We start from the raw sequence: 24699 nt of genomic DNA, 5'->3' as shown, positions 1-24699 counted from the left end.
GGTTGGGCCCCGGGAGACCGAGATCAACCCCTCGGCGGGTCACTGAGGATAGTGGCCACCGTGGGGCCTCCACTTCCCCATCTGTAAAATGGGACAGTTGTAGTAATGATACTAGATCTTTTCCAGCTCTAAAATTCTGTACTTTTATTATTCTGATACTTTCATTCTATGTTTTTTCTCCCTAAAGGTAAATGATTTAAGAAACTTAGGGAATTCCCTGGCAGTCCATTGGTTAAGACTTGGGACTTGGTGCTTTCACTGCCGTGGACCCAGGTTCGATCCCTGGTCGGGGAACTAAGATCCCACAAGCTGTGAGGCATAGCCAAAGGAGGGAAAAAAAAAAAAGGAAAGGAACTTAATGGCACAGAAAGGAAGCTTATTTATTACTGGTTAAAAATACCCGTTCTGTTTACTTTAATATCTAAAATTATGACCTTTTTTAAAAAGTCATGTTTACAAAGGATTAGATTTGACTCCAAATTAGTTTATTTTTAACTCTTAACAGCTGTTGTTTCTATTTCTTTTCTTGTGGAGTCTAGAAGGGCATATTGAGCGTTCCCCCTGTTACCGTGTCAGCGTGTGGGCGTTTCTTAGAAATGCCTGAGGATGAGGACGGTGTAGCTTGTGTTGTTAGAAGGAGTGAGAGTATTTGTTTTCCAAGGGAAAAATGAAATTAAAGGGAGGTTTTCATTTTCAAAGGGAAACATTTTCATTATTGGATTAACCGCAGTCTTTGCAACATATATTTTTAAAAGTTTCTTGGGCTTCGTTGGTGGCGCAGTGGTTGAGAGTCCGCCTGCCAATGCAGGGGACACGGGTTCGAGCCCTGGTCTGGGAGGATCCCACATGCCCCGGAGCAACTGGACCCGTGAGCCACAATTACTGAGCCTGCGCGTCTGGAGCCTGTGCTCCGCAACAAGAGAGGCCGCGATAGCGAGAGGCCCGCGCACCACAATGAAGACTGGCCCCTGCTTGCCACAACTAGAGAAAGCCCTTGCACAGAAACGAAGACCCAACACAGCCATAAATAATAAATAAATAAATAAAAATTTTAAAAAAGTTTCTTACGTAGCAGGCTAATGCTTTCTTCTTGGTGAAAAATGAGTTATTAGTGACATAACCTTAGGAGCAAGAACCAAAATAAATGTTTTACAAACCATCTGCAAAATATTATCTTTTACAGTAGTTTCTCTCTTTCTCTGGCAAGGATCTACAAAGGCATCAAGTTGTAGCGGGCTCTGCCCTGGTCCCTTGGTGGGAGGTCCCACCTGCGGCAGTGCTGGTGCCTGAAATCTCCAGGATCCAGGTGTGAACTTGGTCCTGGTGTGTCCTCGTCCTGAGCGTGTCAGAGTTAATCCAGAATGTGTGCTGCTCCAAAGTGATCTTCAGTTGTTCCGTATAGCTTGCTTACTTTTGGTTTATTTAATAAAAGGCGGTAGTTAAGGTTTTATTATTTAAATTGTGTCTCTTAGTGGGGGTGGCTCCTTCATTCTACTTAGATTAAAATAGTTCTTAATGCTTTCTGAGGCCCACTTAAGTGATGTTCCCATGGTATTTTTACAGTGGTTTTGCCTTGTCTAAAGTAGCAGCATGTGGAGATTGAGAAATATTAATCCTCTAAAATAGCTAACTTTCAATTTCAGGTGTTTAAGGATAATTGCTGCAAGAGAGAGATTCTGGCCCTTCAGATATACTGTAGGAACGAAGGCAGAGGCTGTGTAGAGCAGTTAGCACTGGGGCACCTGCTGGTAAGTGGGGATGTGAGGTGTCGGCTTTACATCCAGAAATACGAGTCCCTGGTCAGTACGATGTGGCCCCTTAAGATCATGTTTGCATTAATCTTTCAGACACAACCAACTATGAAAGCAGTCAGAGCCATTTAGGTATGAAATATTATTTTTAATGACATCATAGGCAGAACTGTCAGTTGGTTTTTGAACACCCCACCCTATTTAGAGTAGAAAAATCTGAATTGAATTTTGACTGTGGAAGGCCCATTAAAACCTTCTCCTTTTTATAACCATGAAATTCCACGTAACTTCTTATGTTTTTTTGATTAGTATCATATTTTATCCTGGAAAGATATTTGAATTGGAATAAAACAAAGTTCTTAGCAGATAACCATTTATTTATCCAGGAAGAAAAGTTAATTGACTCAATTCTTCAAAAGCAATATAGTTTGAGGAATCATTAAATGGAACATGAAATTCATTGTCTCTTGATACATTTGTCACTCTTCTCTGTGAAAAGCTGATCTCGCAGCAGATAGAAACATTTTTTTGGGATTTAATTGCATAGAGGCTAGAATTTGGTATTTCAGATTGGAGTTTTGCCAATTAAGAACTTTGAATTGTTCGTCTCACAGGTGCATTTGAAGAATGATTGCCAGTTTGAGGAACTTTTGTGTGTCCGTGCCGACTGCAAAGAGAAGGTGCTGAGGAAGGACCTGCGTGACCACGTGGACAAGGCCTGTAAATACCGTGAGGCCACGTGCGGCCACTGCAGAAGCCAGGTCCCAATGATAACGCTGCAGGTGCGGTGTTTTCTTGTCTCACCCACCTTCTACTCCATCCAGATGTCGTTTGTCCGCAGGATAGCTTGTTAAATGACTATTCTAACAGAAATAAAGAGACAAGATAGGGGTAAATAGCAATTTTCATCTGACTTTATTTCAGAGTTAAGCTTCATTTGTTTTGCCCATTTTGATTTATGCAATTAATTTTCCATTGCCTAGATTGACTGCCATTTGGGGCGCCCAAAAAATGAAGACCGATTATTCAAAAAAGGTAGAATTTTTCTCTTGTGCCAGGGAATAGCCTCTAAAATCTTGTTGGATTGCTTAATCATTTTACGGCTCTGTGACATAACCATCACTTCAACAGGGTAATTTATCCTGCAGTATTGAGGTGCAGCGGTCTCTCCTGGAGAGAGATGAGAATTTAAAATGTTTTCACGCCTCCGTTATCTTGGCACGGTTTTATATTGTACGCATGTTAGAATCCGATCACTTATATGTAAATCAAAGAGAAACAGGTGTTGGGATGGAGAACAAACTTTAAAAAGAGTCAGTGGTGTAGAGACCCTCAGGTATTTGTCTGTTTGTTGAATGCGTATTTACTGCATACCTACTGTGTGCTGGGCACTGTTCTAGGAGCTGCGGTTTCAGTGGTGGCCCTCATCTTCCAGTGGGAAGAGATCATAAGTACTATGAAGACAAACTGGTAACAGGGGAGGAGGGGTGATCAGGGCGGGCCCTTCTGAGGCAGTCAGGACGATGCAGGAAGAGCACTGGGGCAGAGGGAGCAGCAGCGGGGGGCTCAGGCTCCAAGATGGAACAGACTCAGCAGGCAGATTTCCCCTTGCACAGAGCAGAGGCGAGGTGCGAAGTTGACGGGGGGCAGCCTTGAGCAAGGGACAGATGCGGTCACAGTTAACGCAGAGCCAGTGGGATTAGCCGATGGCTCGAGTTACGGAGTATGGGCTTGGAGGATGCCCAGCGTTTGTAACTAGAGCAGCTGGACCAACCGGAGCGTCCTACTGAAGTGGGGCTCAGGGGAAGAGAGGAGGCTTTCGGGGGGATAGGGAGTGGTCTGGGCCGTAGGTATGTGTAAATAGGTGGTACTTGCAGCCCTGGGACTGGAGCGAGTAGAGAGAAGGGCCAGAGTCGGAGGACAGAGGACTGGGGCACATGATGCTTACAGCATACTAAGAGGAGGAGGTCGCCCAGCAAAGGCGTGGCCGGCGTGGAAGGGTCGGGAGAGTGACGTCCCAGAGGCAGGCGGAGCTGCAGGGTGTGTGGCGCAGGTGCTGCTGAGAGGCTGGGCCTGGAGGGGCTGGGAATTGGCTTCTGGCCGGGCAGGATGGCGACTGGTGGGTCACCAGGTGGGAGGGGACCGTGGAAGAGCAGCCAGGCGTGAGGGCCACCGTCAAATTCCTGGTGGATCTTCGGGAGTACTTTGACGCAAATTTAGGAAGAGTTTTCTCGGTTGTTCTGTATGAAATGAGGCGTGTTCTGCGACCTCCACTTTACCTTACCTTCTGCATAACTTTCCTGTGCCTGGGGTTCTTCCATTGTGAAATCTGTTTCCTGTATGATTCTCTTGTCGTTTCCAGTTATTAATAACCTTGAACAACTGTGCCCTCCCCTTTGAAAAATAGCAGTAGTGTTTCTGATTTCTTCAGGAATTAAATTCAAGTGAATGAGACGGTGTACCCAATGAGCAATACCCCTGACCTTACACGTTACTATGTTGCTATCAAAGTTACACTTTGCTTCTGGCCCCAAATCAATTACCTTTATTTGCAGGATAGAATCCAGGAATTAATTTTCATCTGAGAAAGAAGTGTAAGCATGTCAGTTAAACAGCCTATGAGTAACCAGCTCTGGGCTCCAGCCGAGGCTTAAAGAGGTTGGTTTTGGAATAACGGCATCACACATGGAGTCATGAAACGTTTGTTGACTGCTCTTGGGCGCCAGACCCTGAGCTAGTTGCTCAGGACACACAAGAGTAGATTGCAGTCTCTCCCCTTCCTTTCACGGTCTGGTAGGGGAGACAGTCAGATATACAATTATGTACATGGTGGTATGGGAAGATACAGTTAAACATGGCCTGGTAGGGTCCAGGAGGGCTTTGGAGAGGAGGTGGCGTTTGCTCCGATCTGGGTCTTCAATCTGTTGACTGCAGACAGGAGGGAGAGACACAGCAGGTGCAGAGGCACAAAGTGGTAATTACCAGTTTGGGACCTGAGTTGTGCAAATTAAATTAAATTAAATCTTACTATGCTTTTGTGATGAAAACTTTTAAAACTGTTTTATCAGTGTTGGTGCTGCAGCGTGTCTTGGGGCAGATGTTACTTTCTGTCCACCTGTGATAACTGTGAGAGGCGCCCTGCGTGGGCTCGCTGCTTGTGCGCCAGCCGCCGGCTCCTGGGGCCCTCGTCGCTGGCAGGCGGCCACACCCATCCACCCTTGCTCACCCACCTGGAAGCGGCCAAGACTCCCCCCGGGCCCTCGCCCTGTTAGCAGTGGTGGGATCTGGCTCCCAAGTCTTGTTCTTTCAACCCTCACAGTCTCATCCTCTCAGGCCTTAAGGTTATTTTTAAAAAGAGCCGTTGCTTAACCTAGGCCTGAAGCCCCAGTTCATCCTGACTTTCCTCCCTGTCCTGCATTTTGTGGTGTGACAGATACATCAATGTTGATAAAATACAGGTTGATAAAGTGCCGAGGCTCCAGGGACTTCGCCTTCCAGCACAGGAGGTGCGGTTCAGTCCCTGGTTGGGGAACTAGGATCCCGCAGGCCTCGCGGCCAAGGGGCCAGAGCAGAAGACAGAGGCAATGCTGTGGCAAAATTCAACACAGAGGGCTTCCCTGGTGGCACAGTGGTTAAGAATCCGCCTGCTAATGCAGGGGACACGGGGTCAAGCCCTGGTCCAGGAAGATCCCACATGCCACGGAGCAACTAAGCCCGTGCGCCACAACTACTGAGCCTGAGCTCTAGAGCCCGAGAGCCACAACTACTGAAGCCCGTGCACCTAGAGCCCGTGCTCCGCAACAAGGGAAGCCGCCGCAGTGAGAAGCCCTTGCACCGCAATGAAGTGTAGCCCTTGCTCACCGCAACTAGAGAAAGCCCACATGCAGCAATGAAGACCCAATGCAGCCAAAAATAAATAAATTAAAAAAAAAATTCAACACAGACTTTAAAAATGGTCCCCATCAAAAAAATCAAAAAGCGCACTGACTGTCTGGACCATTGCAGTTCACGTGAGCATTTCTTTTCTATCTTTAAACCATGGTACCGGCAGCTATTTTCAAGTTGTTTTTTTTTAATCTAATAGCAGAATTTAAAGTGTCAGAAAAAAATCTCTTCTTTTCCATTTAGCCCAGAAATTATCGAATATTATTCTCTTTAAACAGTTCTGTTAATTTGTGAAAAGTCAAGAATTGTAAAGATCTCGTTTTATGGGAACGTGTATACATTTGGCCCTTGGATGACACAGGGGCTGGGCGCAGACTCTCCGAGCAGTCTCGAACACAAGTATAACGTTACAGTCAGCCCCCCTAGCCGAGGTCGCGCACCCACAGCGTCAGCCGACCGTGGGTCGGGTAGTGCCGCAGTGCACACCTAGTGAAGAAAATCCACGTGTACGTCGGCTCACGCAGTTCATACCCAGGTTCAAGGGTCAACTGTGTACTGTAACGTACAGGTACAGCCACTTTGGCAAACACGTGGCAGTATTTTATTAGGTTGAAAACGCATGTTCTCAACTAGCAGTCCCTCTCCTAGATGTTTAAGAGAAACTGTCGCACATGCACTGCAGAGGGTATGTCAGGCATAACCAGAGGAGCAGAGAGATCTGGGAACGATCCAAACGTCCATCTGTTGGAGAACAGACACGTCACTTGTAGCGGACCCCGTGGACAGTGTGCACAGCAGGGAAGGTTGTATGACAGCGGTGACAGTGGAATCCACGAGTCCACTCATGCGACTCGTGGATTCGCCCGCCTGAGGAGCGTGACGTTGAGCCAGGTCGCAGAAGAGTCGAAAGGCGGAATTCCGTGTTAACAAAATTCAAAAGCAGCCAAGACGAAACAGTATCTTACCTGTTACACATACACGTGTAAGGAGACCTTTTTTTAAGCAAAGGAAGTAAAAGCGCAGGTTCAGCCTTGTGGTTTTAGTCGGAGAAGGCGGGGGCGAGGCAGGAGAGGAGCCTGCAGGTGATGGGCGTTGGTTACACCCTTGTCCCTGGTGGGCGCTCACTATGCACTTATGCTTTGTGGCCCACACACGCGTGATATCGTTCTGTGTGTGTATCAAAGTCACTCTTGCTTTGACAGGCAGGACAGATTTCATTAATATGTGGAGAGTTCTCACATATCGACAGATTAACAGGTTTTTTTTTTTTTTGGAAAACGGGTGTATCCCTTTGGCTGTCATAACAAAGTACCACAAAGCTGGTGGCCTAGAACAACAGAAATTTGTTCCCTCACAGTCCTAGAAGCAGAAGTCTGGATCCAGGGCTGCCTCAGGGCCATGCCCCTCTGGAGGCTCTAGAGAAGACCCCTCCCTCACCTCCCCACCTCCTGGGGGTTGCGGTCCTTGGGCTCCCAGACTTGCGGCTGCACCGTTCCAACCTCTGCCTGCATGTCCTTATGGCAGTCTTCCTGCTGTACGTCTTCTCCTGTTACATGGACAGTGTCACTAGGTTCAGGGCCCAGCCTAATCCAGGGTGGCCTCTTAACTCGTTACATCTGCAGAGACCCTCTTTCCTAAACCGGGGTCACATTCTGAGGTTCCAGGGAGACATGAACTTCAGGGGTCACTGTTCAACCCACTGCAGTGGACAAAAGCTATGAAAGGCAGTTCACGGGAAATATAAATGGTTAACATAAAAAAGATACTAATAACTACACATCATTAAAGAATTGCAAATCATACTCATTGTTTTTCACCGGTCACTGTCAGAGATGGGAAAGTTTGATAGAATTCAATTGGGGCCGTGCGTTCTCACTGCAGTGAGGGTGGGCTTGTGTAGGCTGATTGCAGGGTAGTCTGGCAACACCCCTCCAAATCCCTTTTTTTGTTGTTTTTTTTTTTGCGGTACGCGGGTCTCTCACTGTTGTGGCCTCTCCCGTTGCGGAGCACAGGCTCCCGACGCGCAGGCTCAGCGGCCATGGCTCACGGGCCCAGCCGCTCCGCGGCATGTGGGATCTTCCCGGACCGGGGCACGAACCCATGTCCCCTGCATCGGCAGGCGGACTCTCAACCACTGCACCACCAGGGAAGCCCCCAAATCCCATTTTAAATGCTCTACCCTTTGAAAGAAGGGCAAAGAAGCCCATTTCTAGACATTCATCGTTTGGACGTCCTTGCACAGATCTGCCAAGATACACAAAGCTATTGATGGGAATGGCCTGCGGGCCGCCAGCCTCACCTCCTGCTGCCCCCTGCTCTGCCCGCCCCGGTACGCTGCCCCCACCCCTGGTTCTTCCTCAGAGCGCCCTCCCAGGCCACCACCCCCGCTGCTCGCTCCCAGCCCCCCTGCCGCAGTGGTGATCATCTGTTTGTCCTGGTCAGGCCACCCCTGACACCCAGGGCAGGCCTGGCTTGGTGAATGAAGGCGGGGTCGAGGGCAGGCGCAGGAGGGAGGCGTGGCGTCCGTGGAGTGTCGGCCACGTTAGTTCTCCGGGCCGTGACGGATTCTGTCCTCACAGATGCCCTCAGGGAGGGCTGGTCACGCCCCCTCTTACAGGTGAGGCAGAGAGAAGCTGTTTGGCCCGAGGTTTCCCCCTGAAAGGCGCGATGGCACCTGGGAACTCTTAGGGATTCTGAGCGCGGCCAGGCATCCGCCGGGGGTCCCCTCTTGGGAGGTGCTGGTCAGGCTCAGTCCAGTCAGGTGATTTTTGCTGAGTTCGGGACAGCTGTGGGCTCGCCCACCGTGGGCCCTGCAGGCCTCTGGGGACCAGGCCCCGGAGCAGAGCGGCCGCGTCCAGGTGTCCTCTCCGCGCTGCACAGCCCGCAGGGTGCTGGTCCAGACGAGGGACTTCAGATGGTGTTGCACCTGGCTCCAGGCCTCCCCGGAGGAGAGGAGTGTCCTCTCGGGCGCCGTGCTCTTGACCTGCACGCCTGCTGGGTCAGACGGCCCGGCAGCCAGCGCGGCCCCAGATACACCTCAACAGCGGCCTAACTGGAGGCCCAGCCAGGAGAACTGGGAGTGTCCCGGGGCCTCAGAGGAAAACCCGCCACATTCTCTTCTTGCCGAGGGATGCCACCTCCGGGAGCCTGGCCTCCCACGGTTGTGTGACGTGGCAGGTCTGGCTCTGCCTGCGTCGGCCTCCCTGCAGCGGCCCTTTGTCATGTGTCTGGAGGTGCTCTCCAGAGCCTTGGGTTTGCTCTCCTCGTGGGAGCTCTTGCCTGCCCTTCACTTGTGGACAGGTGTACCGGACAGGTGCCCAGCAGGGGCCTGGGGCACCGAGTTGAACAGTCACCGTCATCCAGGCTCTGTGCTGAAATCTGTACCCTCCAGAGAAGGGCTACACCAAAATGTATGCACGTTTACCACGCACTAGAGGAAGATCAGAGATCAGGACAGTAATTTAAACACCCAGGAGATCACATTGTTTTCAGGCTCTTGAGAAGCATCATTTCCAGACCCCAAACTGAGAAGCCAGAGGAGAACTGTCCTTCTCTCCAACCAGCAGAGGCTGGGCCCTGCCATCCACCTGCTGTGTGAGGGAGGCCAAGGCCCAGCCTACCTGGGCGCAGGTGTCAGGGAAGCATCAGCAGAGGGGACACAGCTAGAGGGAAGCTGCCGTGAGGATGCCCCTCCGGTGGGCTGTGCTCCCATGAGTGGCCCCGACCAGTCATATCTGAGTAGCTCTCGTGAGAGGCATTCTTTTGAGCACTCAAACTTGTGTAACATAGCGACCCGTCCAAGTGTGATGTGAGTCTTGTTACTCAAGGACATGACCGTGAGCAGAGGGCTTCCCTTGGGTCATTGTGGGGACGCTGGGAACGCTGGTGGGATCTGAGGGAAGGTGGATTGTGTTTCAGAGTTGGCAACACTCTCTCTTTCTCCTTCAGAAACACGAAGACACCGAGTGTCCCTGCGTGGTGGTGTCCTGCCCTCATAAGTGCAGTGTCCAGACCCTTCTGAGGAGCGAGGTAAGGGCCGTGGCCGGGCCTGTGCAGGAGCTGGGGATCCTTCAGGGCCCCGCTCTTCCCTTAAGGCTGAGGTCAGAGGTTTTCACAGATTGTGATAGTGATAACTTACAGTACAAAAACAATGAAAACCCTCATGCTGTTTTGGGAAGTCAGATATTTCAGAAACAAACAATTAAAAGCTACAGAGTGGTAAATTCAGAGCAAAATATTAAGAATTGAGAAAATGGGAATATTTACAATGCAAGCAAAGGTGACACTTTTTAGGTTTAAATCTGTAAACTAGGAATCACTCTAAGATTATCTCAAGGAAATCAGTTAACTTAGAAATACTCCTGAACCACTTAGGCCACACGTGCTGTACAGGACCTGTGCCGGGGGGCAAGTGGGTGCAGGGGTGGTGCCCACACTTCAGGGGCCGCTGGGAAGGCACCTGGGCAGCCTTCCCCAGAGGCTGTGCACATCACGCTGCCCTCGGGCACACTTGCTTTAAGGCAGGTAGATTTTGCAGTAACCTCATTTTGATCAGGATATATCCGGAAGGAACAATTCCAAGGATTCTTAATGTTTTCGCATCTGATCCTGACCTGGACCCCCTCTGGTTGGTGTTCTGGGAACTGTCTGGGGCTCCTATGGGCTCGGTGGGTGCGTGCCCCACCCCCTGGTCCCCACGCCCGATTCTCTTGGTCCTGGGTTCTCTGATCTGAGGAGCCTGCTCACCTCAGCCTTTTCAACAGCCTGGAATTTAACACCTGGATATGGGGGAGGGGAGCTCAGTCTCTCACGTCCATGACAGCGAGAGGACCCGTGTGGGCCGAAGGCCACTCTCACTGAGGTGCACCCTCCCTGGACGTTGACTCTGCTGGGCAAGGGCAGGGTCTGGACTGGCGACGGTGGTCTCTGGGCCCCTGAATGTGCCTCTGGGAGCGGCAGGGAAACGCACATAGATTATTTCCACAGCTGGAAAGTCCCTCTGTTAAAGTGAATGTACGAAGAGTCTGTATTGTTGAAATAATTTCCTGGGTTTTATGTACCTTCCTAAACTTTTACTCACTCAGGACTGTCTATATTCTGGGCAAAAGCTGCCTCCATTTTGCCTCTAAGTTATTTTTATTTTTAAAAATCTTTAAACCTAAAAAAACCACAAAACTTTAAACCTGCATTTATCTTGGGTTTCTGGTGAAAGGTGCTATTGGTTTACAGATGATTCTTGCTTTTATCCCCAAGCTCTGGTAAATTCTGTAGGGCTCTGAGATTAATGATGATAAAGCCAGTTTGAAAAAAGTACAGCCCTTTCAGTTAGTGCACTGAAAACAGCGTCAACCTCGACATGACCCTGATTTTAACCTCAGGAGTGTTAACTGGTCAGATTCACGATTGTACTGATGGCGCTGAAAGAATATGTTTTAAAATTTTCAAACTGATGTTACTACGCACACGGTGTCCTTTCGGGTTTCTGCGCCCGTCACCTGCAATGTACCCTTGGGGTGCTTTCCTCCAGTTGCAGGCCAGAGCCTCTGCGGCCACCACGACCCCACCCTGGCTCAGACCTTCTGCAGGGCTGGCCTTGGCCATGGTCAGGTGGGTCCCTCAGGCGGGAGGGCCGTCCTGTGAGCCGCTCACTCTTGTCCTCAATACTGACCTGAAGGGAGAGGAATGTCTTTGTCCTGGAGGACAGGAGGAGAAGGTGGAGAAGCCGCCTGCACCCACCGGAGTGACACATCCCGCGAGCCTCCGGGAGTGCGTGTGCGCTGGCTCGCGGGGAAGCGCGTTCCCGGGGCCACCGTGCGCCACGCTCACTGGCCACTCTCCCAATTCAGGGTCTGATGGCTTTCTATAAAGAAGATCTATCCCTCGAGTTTCCCGATGAGAATCTCTTCAGTAAAGAAAGAACTTATCCTTAAATTGCATTAGCGTAACACAAAACACTGTGTCTTTAAAATGTAGGTATTTCAATTCCCTTTACTCCTGAGGGGGCACCGTAGGTGGTCTTTATTTGATGATTTGCTGACATTTAAGCTGAACACAGGGGTTTTTCCTTGCAAGGGGAGTTACCCTCTCCCAGCCCCTCCTAATCGTCCTCCATGAACTGGAGGTAACCATCATAAGATTCATGTTGTTAGAATGACCTTAGAGGTCTTTGAAAAGCTACTTGAATCTCTGGCCATTCAGAAGTACTGAGAGTGATGAGACCTTGTGTACGCTTGCTTTGGAAAGGTATCTATTTCGTGTGCTGTATATCAGGTGTGTGACCCAGCTGCATCCTGAATGCTTCCTATTTTTTGTGTTTCATGCAGTTTTTGTTTATAGTCTTTAAATGTGCATTTCAGTTTATGTTTTTTTCCCTTTCTTTTTAAAATTCTGGCACTGCAGACAGCATGTCGCAAAACAACTTGTTCTAAAGAAACTGCAAGTTTAAGAAATGTTATAGTAAATGTATTTCTGTATATTGGTGTATATATGTGTATACACGTGATGATACTGTATATTTACTGCATGTAAGTCTAGGAAGCAGATGCTATATACACACCTGTAGCTGATAAACACCATTCGTAATAGTACAACCCAGATGCTATCTGTGCCCTTGATATGTTTGAACATTTTCATGCAAACGTTCGTGCCACAACTCACGTCTCTTTCCCGTTGCAGTTGAGTGCACACTTGTCAGAGTGTGTCAATGCCCCCAGCACCTGTAGTTTTAAGCGCTATGGCTGCGTTTTTCAGGTCAGTATCCGACATTTGTCCTTCCCAGTCACTGACATTCCACCATGAGAGAAAGTTATTCTATTAACATTTTAACATGCAAGCTCTGGGCTTTCAGTTTTGCCATGGAACTGAGTCACCTGCTGCACGGGTGACGAGAGCCACGTGCAGCGGATGTGGGTGCTCGCTTTCCAGGCCGGGGGTGTCGTGAGACTTGAGGTAGACACCTGTGCTGAGGGGGAGTTAATGCATTAGGAGAACGATTACATTCAAAACCAGTTAGTGAATGGGACAAGCAGAACTGACATTCGGTGGGGTTTCTAGGTAGATAGTTATGGAATTTGAGCTGTTACTTGAATGTAAGTCACTGGCAAACTGGACGTGGTTTCGGCAGTGTGTGCATCCGTGCACAGTTGTGAGGATCGCACGTGCGTGTGTCCAGAGTGCATGCCACAGGCACGTGCCCGGAGGGCCATGTGGAGAGGAGGTCTCTGCCACTGCCACACCTGGGCCGTGAGAAAGCTGGTCCTGGGTTTTTGTTTTTGTTTCTGTTTTTTTAACACATCGGAGATGGCTAGTGAATTTGAATTAGTTTTCATTTAAATGTATATCTTGACCTTAGAACTATCAAAGGGCAGTATATACTCTAATTAAAGTATTTTGTGTTTGATGTTTATGTATTATCAGTACATTATTGTGAAATCAATACAGAGATATTGGCATCTCAGTATTTTCTTAGAAAGTAAAAAGCCTGAGAGTAAGAATGACTATAGCTTTCCCTTTGCTTCAGTCTCTTATGAGACTGAGCCCTCACCACTGTTATGTCGTATGTACATATATATCATTCATTCTGTGTATGTATATATATATGTTTATATATAGCAATACTTGTATCAACATATATATATGACTATCCTATGTACAGAGTATATGTTTTGGAGATCATTAAAATGCTTTCTGTGGCTTTTAAATATTCCAGTTTCAAAACAAATTATATTCTTACACCAATTACTTTGTTAAATATATGAAGAACTGTTTCCCACACTTGTTACTGACTCTGAGATGGTCTGCATCTTATGTACTCTGTAGATTGTTTATGTTCTGTATGTAACTTTCTAAGTATACATAGGATAGTTAGGAACAGTAATACAGTGTATTTCACTGGTAAGTTAATACTTTAATAAATCATTTAGAATCTTACTTTGATTACATATTCGCTAGATTATTATAGCAGCTTCTAGCTATGACCTGCAGGTGTCTAAACATTTTCCATTTATATTTTAACGCAAAAAAATTTTAGGGAACAAAAATGATATATCTAAAATTTAGTTTCTTGCTGTTACCAGTATGAAACGTAGGTAAGAAGGCCCTTGATAAGAAGCTTGAGGAGCGAAGCTCACGGCCTCGAGATAGTTGTTGTAGAACTCGCAGTGTCTCGGCTTTGAGCTGCTCCGTTCTTCTCGAAACAGCCTCCTCACCTGCACACAGTAGATCAGGGGCCACTGAGCCCTCCTGAGGCTGGACATCCCCTGTGAACCGTCCATGAATAAGTCACCCCCGCCTCGTGTAGTGCTGGATTGAGGTCGGCTACGAGTCTCTCTGACTTCGGCGGAGTGAGGTTGGGTAACGTGTTGCCTCTTTACTCTCGCAGGGGACAAACCAGCAGATTAAGGCCCACGAGGCCAGCTCCGCGGTGCAGCATGTCAACTTACTCAAAGAATGGAGCAACTCTCTAGAGAAAAAGGTACGACGCACCGCCTCCTGCTTTTGTTGGTTTTTAATACTTTCTTCAAATTATTTAAAGAAGAAAACCTTGTTTATAGTGAGTAATGGATTTTGCATAAAAGAAACAGCATCAAGACTGTCAAAAAAGTAAATTCTCTTCAAGTGATCCTGAGTTTATAAATGAAGCTGTGTGGTTTTGTTAGCTTGCTCTTTGGGGTTTTTTTTATTTGTTTATAAATTTATTTACTTACTTATTTTTAGTTTTGGCCGCATTGGGTCTTCATTGCTGTGAGCAGGCTTCTCATTGCGGTGGTTTCTCTTGTTGGGGAGCACGGGCTCTAGGTGCGTGGGCTTCAGTAGTTGTGGCACGTGGGCTCAGTAGTTGTGGCTCGCGGGCTCCAGAGCACAGACTCAGTAGTTGTAGCGCACGGGCTTAGTTGCTCCACAGCATGTGGGATCCTCCCGGATCAGGGCTCGAACCTGTGTTCCCTGCATAGGCAGGCAGATTCTCAACTACTGTGCCACCAGGGAAGTCCTTGCTGTTTGTTTTTTAATTGCCAAGCAGCTATGAAGTGCTTTTTTTAAAAAAAAAAAAATCACATTGTGCTTCTCTTAGAATTGATCTAGGACAGGGATTGTCACTTCCAACCCCCGTCCACCCCGCACCCCATCTTTTTGTAAATAAAGCTTTATTGGAACACAGCCACACACACTCATTTTCGTATTATCCGTGGCTGCTTTGCACCAGGACGGCAGCATGGATGAGCAGAGATAGAAACTGTACGGCCCGCACAGCCCCCAAAACTGTTCTCTGGCTCTTTACAGAAAAAGCCTGCCGACCCCCGATCTGGAAGGTCACCAGTGTCACCTGCTTTACCATCCTCTGTCTTCCTGGAGACGAGGAGAGGACAGTTGCACATCGCGAGTGTGACTGTTGACCATGGGTGTTGGGGGACCACGCAGCCCCTTCCCGGACACACCTGCTCTCCTGGGTGTCTCCTCGAGGGGCCCCAGCTGTGGGGTCTGGACTCCTCAGCAGGCCCCCGCCCATGTAGCACTCCTTCCTGGGGAGTGTGTCCTGTGGTGCTCAGCTCTCTGGGCCTTCTTACCTGAGGAAAAGATGAAAACCTCCAAGACTTGATAGAGAAGGAGGTTATAGGATCTCCCGCTGTGGCTTGTGGCTTATGTACACAGATAAGAAATTAATTTGATATTCAACGTGTTGAGAGCTTGCGGTGGGAGGACACTAGGATGCAGCCAGGGTGTTGATGTTTGTTTTCTAAAGGTTTGTAAAGATTTGGATATCTTGTTTTTGAGTATTAAATCCAAGCAATTTAAAATGTAAATGTACTTAAAAGAGTCTAAAGTTTTAAATCAAAAGATGTTTATTAAATCTGACATAAAATAGTTTTTTTAATATAAATGCTTAAGCTGGAGATGAGAACCAATGAAAGGATTTGCGTGCTGTGTGTACACACGTGGGGCAGGAGAAGCCTTCTGTTTATCAGTGAAATAAAATCTGTTACCTGAATCATTTGTGACTTTCCCAGGAGCACATATTTGCTCTGAGTTCAGTGACGATTTACCTATGAATCTTTTTTTCCCCTCTTTTTGAAGAATGCATTGTTTCTGCCTTTTTTAATTATAGGCATAGATCTCAGGGCTTTTGGTCTCTCCCAGATACGGCTCCTCATTTATCTAAAAGGTTCTTCCTTTCATGTAAAGTGAATTGGTTATTCCAGCTGTGCTAGTTACATAACCACTGAGCGGGGCTGGGCTGCCGTGCGCTCAGCTCTCAGGACGGTCGTCCTCAGGGCCATCGCCGTGGGGCACGCGGGGGTCATCCTGTCACTTGCGTCCTCCTTCCCTGCTACCTCCACACTTGTCCTCCTCAAAGCATCCGCATTGCATCGCTGGAAGCTCTGGGACACAGCCGCACAGCCAGCACCCCTCCCCAGAGCTTCTCCCTCTGTACACCGGCCAAGAGGGGGCCGAGTTGCTGCTGATACATTTGAAACGTCTGTCCTCTTGGTTTTGCTGGAGCGTGAGCCTCTCCCTGACTCCGTGCCCACTGCTCAGGTCATCCGGGCCTCCGCCCTGCGCATCCTTGCTTGTGTTCATGAGGAGCTGGCTTCTCTTCACTGGGCCCAAGAGCAAAACCTGGACGATGAATGCAGATACTTGTATTTTCTTAAAATGGGCATTTATTTCTCATCATAGAATTATTCAGTTGGAATCTCCTGAGTTATTTTGTTCATCTATACTAGAAAATAGAACGTCTGAGTTGATTCAGAAACACTGATTATTATATTCACAGTCAAACTAAAGAAAAACTTTTTGTAAAATCCAGGCTTAAAAACACCCATCTTATGTTTTAGGAAAGCTTAAATCAAAGGGAAGTGTGGAGTGCCCACCAAAACAGGCTGGGATGGGGGATGTTCCTGGTGAGGACGGTCTCAGGAAGGATGAGGGGGCCCCTGTTTTCATCTGCTGTGTGGATGTCACACTGTGCTTCTTGGAAACACACCTGCCAGGTAGACTTTCCTATACCTGGTAGACTGGTGAAAGCAGGGGTCTGCAGGCACCCAGGGGCTGGGATCCTTGATTAAAATGTGTAAATAAATAAAACGTCAGTCTAAGGGCAGTCCCTAAATTAAGAAGTTAAGAGTCGGATGCGGCACGGTGTGTGATCATCAGTGTGAGATATTTCCGTCATCCTCAGGTAGCTTGATTTGCTGCAGAAAAAATCACCATTGGTTTTGGAGATATTACTGAGATTTTTATCAGAAAGGTTGGCCCGTGTGCATGATATTTCTTTTTTGGGGTGTGAGAATAAGGAGCCTGGGAATTGTGTCCATCTTTGACAGATGGGAGTGAGTGAATTGTAATTTCAGAAAAAACAAAAATGCCGCTGCCTGCTACCCGTGCCCCAGCCTGGGCGCTGCAGGCTGATCACGTGGAGGAGGTCGTGGGCCTGGGAGACAGCGTAGTTTAGGGAGGAAAGTCTGTTTGTGCTGAGTGAAATCCTAGGAGAGCGAAGTATATCTTGCAAGTTCTGTATTCCTTCATAAATACCTTGGTTATAAATAAAATAGACTGAGACAGCGCCCAGAGGTGCTGCCTGCCGAGCAGACTGAGTGACGTAAGGACGCCTCACTTCAGGCTCGTTGTTCTGCAGAGGGGACAAGGTCAGGAACCCAGATGTGTCCTGAGATGCCCGTGGGCCATCCCCACGGCCAGACCGTCCTCAGGTGCTGGAGGTGTTAGAGAGGCACCTGCGAGTAGAGCTGTTCCGATCCGTCTCGGAGCTCCGCGGCTTCCAGGATGGCGGCCACATCTGCGCGTGGACACAGCTGTTGGCGGAGGGAACCTTTCCAGGGGCCAAAATGCCCCTCGTAGAAACACTGTGAGAAAGAAGCCTGGTGGGATCGCCCTTGAACTCCTCACCCTGGGGCTTGTAAGACCAGTGTAAATTGGCTCTTGGGAGCCAATTATTTTTCAGAAAGGAACTTTGAAAGACTCAAAGGTGGGTTCCCTGCTGGGAATGGCGCCCCCCCCGCAGCAGACCCGTCCTGGCACCCCCAGTCGGCAGCTCCTCTGTGGCGGGGGCGGGGAGGCTGGGAGGCTGGCCCCAGGACTCACTGCAGCGCGCGAGACTGTTCCCATCGTGCTCCCTCGTTCCGTTGAGAGAGCTTTTCAAAGGGCGTGTATGGCCCACTGGTGGGCGTGAAATAATTTAGTGGGTTGCAGCTAGCATTTTCAAAAGTAAAATAGAGTAAAAGAGAAAGTATCCAGGTGCACTGTGATCAGGGCAGATGTGGTTTTGAGATCCCTGTTTTTAGGGATATGCACACGTACACAAGTGTCTGTGCAGAAGAGGTGGGGTGTAAGGATTTGTTTCCTATTATGTTTCCTTGTCCAAGTTTGAAAGCCACTCTGATAAAAGATGTATTAGTTTTCAGCAAAAACTTGAAAAAGCATCCATTCTGAAATTCAGTCCTTGCTGCACTTTGCCTCATCTTATTTGATTCTTGGGAGAGATTCTGAGAAATGCAGTTGTAGGATCCCTGTTAAACTACCAGGACTCCCATTTCCTGTGTGAAGGGATTTTTTTTTTTCCTGGAACTCCTTCACTGAGCTGATAGAAGGCCTGTATTGTAAACATTTAATTACCATTATTATAATTGTTATAAATTGATATTAAACTCACTTTTTGTTTGCTTAATTGAAGACTTTCTTTTTCAGGTTTCCTTGCTGCAGAATGAAAGTGTAGAAAAAAACAAGAGCATACAGAGTTTGCACAACCAGATATGCAGCTTTGAAATTGAAATTGAGAGACAAAAGGAAATGCTTCGAAATAATGAATCCAAAATACTTCATTTACAGGTAAGAAGTTTAAGATTATGTCTGGATAAAAGGGAACACATCTGCATTTCCCTCCAAGACTTTCTCAGGGAGATATTTGAGCAAAAGCCCTGACCTTTGTCGAACAAGGCAACGTGTTTCTCTTGCTTAAGTGAAACTCAGGGAAGGTGGCCTGGGTTTGCGGGCCGACCTGGGAGGCTGTAGGCACCTCGCCTCTCGCCTTTTCCCGGGGGCCAGCCCCGTCACCTCTCCTCTGTGCCCTTGGTTCATTGTTGGTGAAATAAGACTCAAAGCCTGCGTTTCTAAAAATTAGCTGTTTTATTATTATTATTTAAGATTTCATATTGTTCGTGAGTAGTTATGTGTAAAGTTTCACTTCCTAAAGTGAACTGAAGCCAAACTATTTTGTTCTGAACCTTCTAGCGATGCACGTACACAGTCACCTTATTTCACCACCTTATTTCAAACACATAAACCTTTGCTGCTCCCGAAAAAGGTGGTGTATAAATAAGGCTGATTACGATGTGGCTCCTCATTTCTGTTACCAACACAGGCTTCCATTAGGTGCTTGTTATAGATTATCCTTCTAGACGCTGTCTTCACATCCGCTTACTCAGAGTGTACCTTGGTGATGGTAATTCTGGGGTGCATCACACACACCCGTGGGAGAATCACATGTTGCCGAAAGGGTCTTTCAGTGCTTGTACTTACAGTGTTTCCCTAAATTATCTGGAAGAGAAAATATTTCTAATAGCTCCAGAGTCACAGCATCTTTGAGATTGTCTTTCCTCCCATTTTAATGTTGAGATTAGTTATAGTGCCTTGAATTGAATAGGGATTTATTAAATTAACTTCATTTGTATTAAACTCTGTGGTGGTCCCGAGACAAGGAAAAACACAATGAACCATTAGATTGTAGTAGAAAAGATACAAGTCATAAGTATTGAATCAAGTCAGAAAAGTACAGTGTCGCGTAAAACACCACAAGCCTCCTCCGGGAAGTCTGTGGCGTTTTGCCGAGGCCTCGGAGGTGCTGGTCAGCGTGTCCAGACAGAGGCCTGTGCTGCCAGCCGGTAGGCAGGTCCAGCTGTGCGCAGGGCGGCCAGGGCTCAGAGGGGTGCGTGGAAAGGCCAGGAAATGCTGTTATGCTAGAGAACCACTTGTTAAGGCATACTGACAGCAGAAGGAAGAATGAGTAGTGGGTGGTTGTTTTTTCTTATATTTAATTCTTATTTTAATGTAGTGGTTTCCAAAGGTTTTTTTTATTGAAGTAGAGTTGATTTACAGTGTTGTGTCAACTGCTGTACAGCAAAGTGACTCAGTTATACACGCACACATTCTTCTTCATATTCTTTTCCATCATGGTTTATCATAGGATACTGAATATAGTTCCCTGTGCTATGCTGTAGGACCTTGTTTATCCATTCTATATACAGTGGTTTGCAACTACTAACCCCAACCTCCCACTCCATCCCTCCCCCATCCCCTCCCCCTTGGCAACCACCAGTCTGCTCTCTCTGTCTGTGAGTCTGTTTCTGTTTCGTAGATATGTTCGTTTGTGTCATATTTTAGATTCCACATATAAGTGGTATCATATGGTATTTGTCTTTCTCTTTCTGACTTCACTTAGTATGATAATCTCTAGTTGCATCCATGTTGCTACAAGTGGCATTATTTCATTCTTTTTTATGGCTGAGTAGTATTCCATTGTATATATGTAGTAGTGGGTTCATTTATAACCAAAAAAAATGAGAGTGTCCATAATGAGGTCATGGATGCACTCGCCTGACACCTTGGAGATCTTATATGCGTTCCTCTCCTCCATTCCCCACTTCCAGCATGAAAAGTTGGAATTTAATTTAATCATTCCACTGTGCGTGATTCACGTTTTAAAACTTCCACGATTGAAGAACCACTGAGATCTAAGTCAGAGAGATCCAGCTCCAAGCTGTGGAGCCCGGGGAGGGGAAGGCTGAGCGGTGCCATGTCTGCAGGTGGCGGTGACCCGCGCCGGCGTTCTTCTCCTCCTCCTTGGAAGGCAGGCACGGAGGAAAGTAGGCTGCATTCCAAGAGAGGGACAGAGGTCAGGAGCAGGGGCTGACGGGCTGGAAACCCCTCCGGACGGCTGACCATTTCCCGATGGTTTACATGGAACCGCGTCCCCTGCCTGATCTCAGGGTCGGTAATGTTCGTCACCATGGTTGCCAGCGCTGAGAGGCGGCCTGGACCATCCTCCTCTGAGTGAACATTGATGGCAGCCCTGCGGACTGGGGCTGGAGATGCCGGCTCTGGGTGGCGCTCTCCCTCCCGTCCCTCCCGACCTCCCCCCGCCAACCCCCCATTTCAGCAGAGCCTGGCTCAGACCTGCCCCTCGGTCCTCACCCTAGAAATTCCAGCTGCTGGAGGACAGTTTACCTGAGCGCCATACAGTGGTTCGGGACCACCGTGACTGGCCGCTGTTCCTCGCTGCCACCTTTGCCACTCTCTCCGCGGCAGAGTGGACCTTCCCTCCCCACTTCCTTTCCTCAGGCACCTCAGATGGCACTGTAAATGCCACCTTCTCCAGGGAGCCTTCCTGGACCCCCTGGATGGTGACAGACCTATCCCTCTCTGTGTCATCTCCTCCCTTGTCTGAGTCTCCAGTCGACCCTAAATCCTGAAGACAGGCTTGTACAGGAGTCCACACAGAGTGCAGAGCTCCTGACGGCCCCAGATAGGGCGGATGGGATGCAGTCAGAGTTGTGCAAAGGAAGTGGAACTTAAGAGTGGGTTAGCTTTTGCCAGCCGTGGAAGGGTAGTTTCTTACTATTTTACTTTGTAAAGAACTTTTTTTTTTTTGGCCATGCCGTGCAGCATGTGGGATCTTAGTTCCCCGACCAGGGATTGAACCTGTGCCCCCTGCAGTGGAAGCACGGAGTCTTAACCACTGGACCACCAGGGAAGTCCCTTTTTTCTCAATTTAAAAAGACAGCCTAGGGCTTCCCTGGTGGTGAAGTGGTTAAGAATCCTCCTGCCAATGCAGGGGACACGGGTTCGAGCCCTGGTCCGGGAAGATCCCACATGCCGCGGAGTAACTAAGCCCGTGAGCCACAACTGCTGAGCCCACGTGCCTAGAGCCCATGCTCCGCAACAAGAGAAGCCACCGCAATGAGAAGCCCGTGCACTGCAACGAAGAGTAGACCCCACTCGCCGCAGCTAGAGAAAGCCCGCGTGCAGCAGTGAAGACCCAACACAGCCAAAAATAAATTAATTTATTTATTTTTTAAAAAAGAAGACACCACTGAGCTTCCCTGGTGGTGCAGTGGTTGGGAGTCCGCCTGCCGATGCAGGGAACGTGGGTTCGTGCCCCGGTCCGGGAGGATCCTGCATGCCGCGGAGCGGCTGGGCCCATGAGCCATGGCCGCTGAGCCTGCGCGTCCGGAGCCTGTGCTCCGCAACGGGAGAGGCCACAGCGGTGAGGGGCCCGCGTACCGCAAAAAGGAAAAAAAAAAAAAGAAGACACCACAATGAGAAGCCCGCGCACCACAACGAAGAGTAGACCCCGCACGCCGCAACTAGAGAAAACCTGCACGCAGCAACAAAGACCCAATGCAGCCAAAAATAAATAAGTAAAAAAAATAAACTTAAAAAAAATGAAAAAAAAAAAAGCCAGCCTAGATGTGACTAGATGTGAGCTTCATTCCCGTGTCGCGTTGTTGGCAGGGGCTGCACTCCCGGGCGCCCCCACAGTCAGTGGCTCTGCCGGGCTGGAGCGAGAGCGCTCCGTCCACGGGCCCCTTGCTGGGCCCAGGAGTCCCACCCACATCGGCTCGGTGACCAGATGGTGCCAAGTGACAGACGGCGATTTAAGCCCTAAGTGCACGAGCATGAGACCGATAGACTGATGCTCTGTGAGCAGGTCTCCTGATCAGGGTTTATTCACATAGTGTGTGATCTGTGCTGTTTCTCTCAGCTCCTGAATCCTTTTTTCTAGTAAAATCCTCACCTGCATTTAAGATTTGTTTTTTATAGAAACACTGCAGGGGCTGAGTGTAGACTGCTCTTCAAGAATGACATCATGTTTGCTGCATCTTACAGAGAAAGCTTAATTTAGGTCAGCATTCTGCTTTGACCTCATACCCTTTCTGCAAATGAAGGGTCTGTTTGAAAATAGCACATTTTCCCTTGCTGTGTGAGGAGTGCCTTTTAAACAGTGGTTGGGCCTTGTCTCTGTGTGTGTGTGTGTACGCGTGTGCTCGCTCCCATGTTCCCTCCTGCCCGCCACCCGCCTGCTGGCTCCATGTTCCTGGCTTGTAGCTGGGGGCCTTGCTGTCATTTCAGACTCCACGGTTCTGCTCCCTCTCGAGAGCGCCTCATGCGTTCGTGCCACTGTCCTGTGTGCGCCACCAGTCCCGGGGCTGGGGAGGGGGGCTTGAAGTGATGAGCAGCTTGTCCTCGTGGTTTACAACGAGGTCCACCAAGGAACTGCCACTGATCGTTTAGGTTTCCATTAACTCCCCTCTTATTCTCACTAGTACCCACATCAGCCTAGTTTGTCATTTTGTCACTTGAGTAGGTAGAGGACAGGAGAAAAATTACAGCTGTTCATTATGGGTATGGGCATTCATTCATGTCAATAGGATTGTCCCCAGAAAATAGACTTTGTGAACTAACTATGCTTCTCACCGTATATATTTTAAAATAAAGTATAAAGTAGTATGGGCATTCATTCATGTCAATAGGATTGTCCCCAGAAAATAGACTTTGTGAACTAACTATGCTTCTCACCGTATATATTTTAAAATAAAGTAGTATTGGTGTAGAAAGAAGTGTTCTTTAGAGAAATCGTCTTTACTTTTTAAATGTTAGCCAATGTCAGGGTTTCTTGGAAAGAAGAAGATTAACACTGTATTTTTACCCAGAAAAAGTAACCCAAGCCTACATGTTTGTTCCTTCACGGTTATTAAGAGCCAGCAAAGGTGCTGAAACCTCGATGTTTAAAAATAGTCTCCCAAAAGGAGAAGTGAACTCGGCAGGTCCCCGGGGCTCTCCCCTGTGTGGCCTCAGCCTCAAGGGCGGCCCAGCCGCTCCACAGCTTCAGGGGCTGAACCACCCAGCCTTTGGGAGCTTTATTTCAAAAATGCAAATTCTTTTTAGAAGTGAAAACTCTCTGGGTCCCTGGCTTCACCTAACAAGTGGGCAGGCCAGTCCTGCAGACAAACTGGGCCGCCATGGCTGGCACGCCAGGCCCACCCCTCCAGTTACTGTTACAGACGTGCTGGTCATGTGCTTCTGGAAACGGGGGTTTCTGAATTATTTAAGTCAAGCCTTGCTGTCGACAGCCACGTGTTTGTCAGCAGGGTTGCTCTGCCCCAGTGGGAACAGACCCCCACCCACCCCGCCAATAGGCACTGGCCCCTTGGCTTCACCCGGGGCCCCGAGGACCTGCCTCCAGGGCCCTGTCCTGCTGCCAGCCCTGTGCTGGCAGCCAGGTCTCTGGAGCCAGGTGGCAGTGTGGTGGCAGCTCTCTCTTCTGGGACCCAGGCGGGGTTCTGAGCACTCTTTGTGCCCCAGAAACAGGGCAGCCCCTCTAGCCCTGGAGGCCATATAGTTTGGCCTCTGCTGGTCGCTCGACCCTGCAGGGGATGGAGGCCTCCAGACGGGGCCGATGAGTGTGACTCCAAGTCCTGAGCTGAGACGCTAGGACAGAGGGATGTGGGAGCCGCGTGCCCTGCACTTGGTGGTCGAGGCCTCGGTCCCCTCCTGGAACTAGGGGCCTGGGTCCCTGTGTCCCCCGAGATGCCCGTGGGTCTAAGGTAAGATGCCCTGTGCGGGCTGATGTGGGCTCCCTGTGCCTGACCAGCGGGCGTCTGCTGGTAGCGGCGCAGCGCTGGCAGCGAGCTCTAACTGTATCTTGCCTTTTTCACACCTTTGATGTGGAAGCGAGTAATAGACAGCCAAGCAGAGAAACTGAAGGAGCTCGACAAAGAGATCCGCCCCTTCCGGCAGAGCTGGGAGGAGGCAGGCAGCATGAAGAGCAGCGTGGAGTCGCTCCAGAGCCGGGTGACCGAGCTGGAGAGTGTGGACAAGAGTGCGGGGCAGGCGGCTCGGAACACAGGTGAGAGCCGTGCGGGTCCGGGAGGCCCCGGGACAGGGGAGCCTGGCCAGGTCCCGGGGCCCCAGGCCAGAGCTGGGGTAGGCGAGGCGCGTGCTGCCTTAGGCCGGCGCCGTCCAGTCACGGCCGGTGCTTCTGATGCGCCGCCTG

At 49.0% G+C, this 24699-nt stretch overlaps 1 protein-coding gene across 5 annotated transcripts in view; it reads left to right on the top strand.

Annotated features, from left to right (window-relative positions):
- The window catches only part of TRAF3 (TNF receptor associated factor 3), a 116374-nt gene that overhangs the window by 85563 nt on the left and 6112 nt on the right, over nt 1–24699 (top strand). For 3 of the 5 annotated variants that reach the window (XM_060003886.1, XM_060003885.1, XM_060003887.1), the window contains 7 exons: nt 1644–1748; nt 2366–2533; nt 9585–9665; nt 12312–12386; nt 14017–14109; nt 18336–18476; nt 24378–24552. In XM_060003886.1, coding sequence (XP_059859869.1) covers nt 1644–1748; nt 2366–2533; nt 9585–9665; nt 12312–12386; nt 14017–14109; nt 18336–18476; nt 24378–24552 — 838 coding nt within the window. The remainder of the gene's footprint in view (nt 1–1643; nt 1749–2365; nt 2534–9584; nt 9666–12311; nt 12387–14016; nt 14110–18335; nt 18477–24377; nt 24553–24699) is intronic. The other 2 variants (XM_060003889.1, XM_060003888.1) reach the window with 2 other exon arrangements.

Source organism: Delphinus delphis, chromosome 2, assembly GCF_949987515.2.
Source record: "Delphinus delphis chromosome 2, mDelDel1.2, whole genome shotgun sequence".
NCBI classification, from domain to species: Eukaryota; Metazoa; Chordata; class Mammalia; order Artiodactyla; family Delphinidae; genus Delphinus; species Delphinus delphis.
Note: the sequence above shows the minus strand (reverse complement) of the source record. Positions and strands in the feature narration are given on the sequence as shown.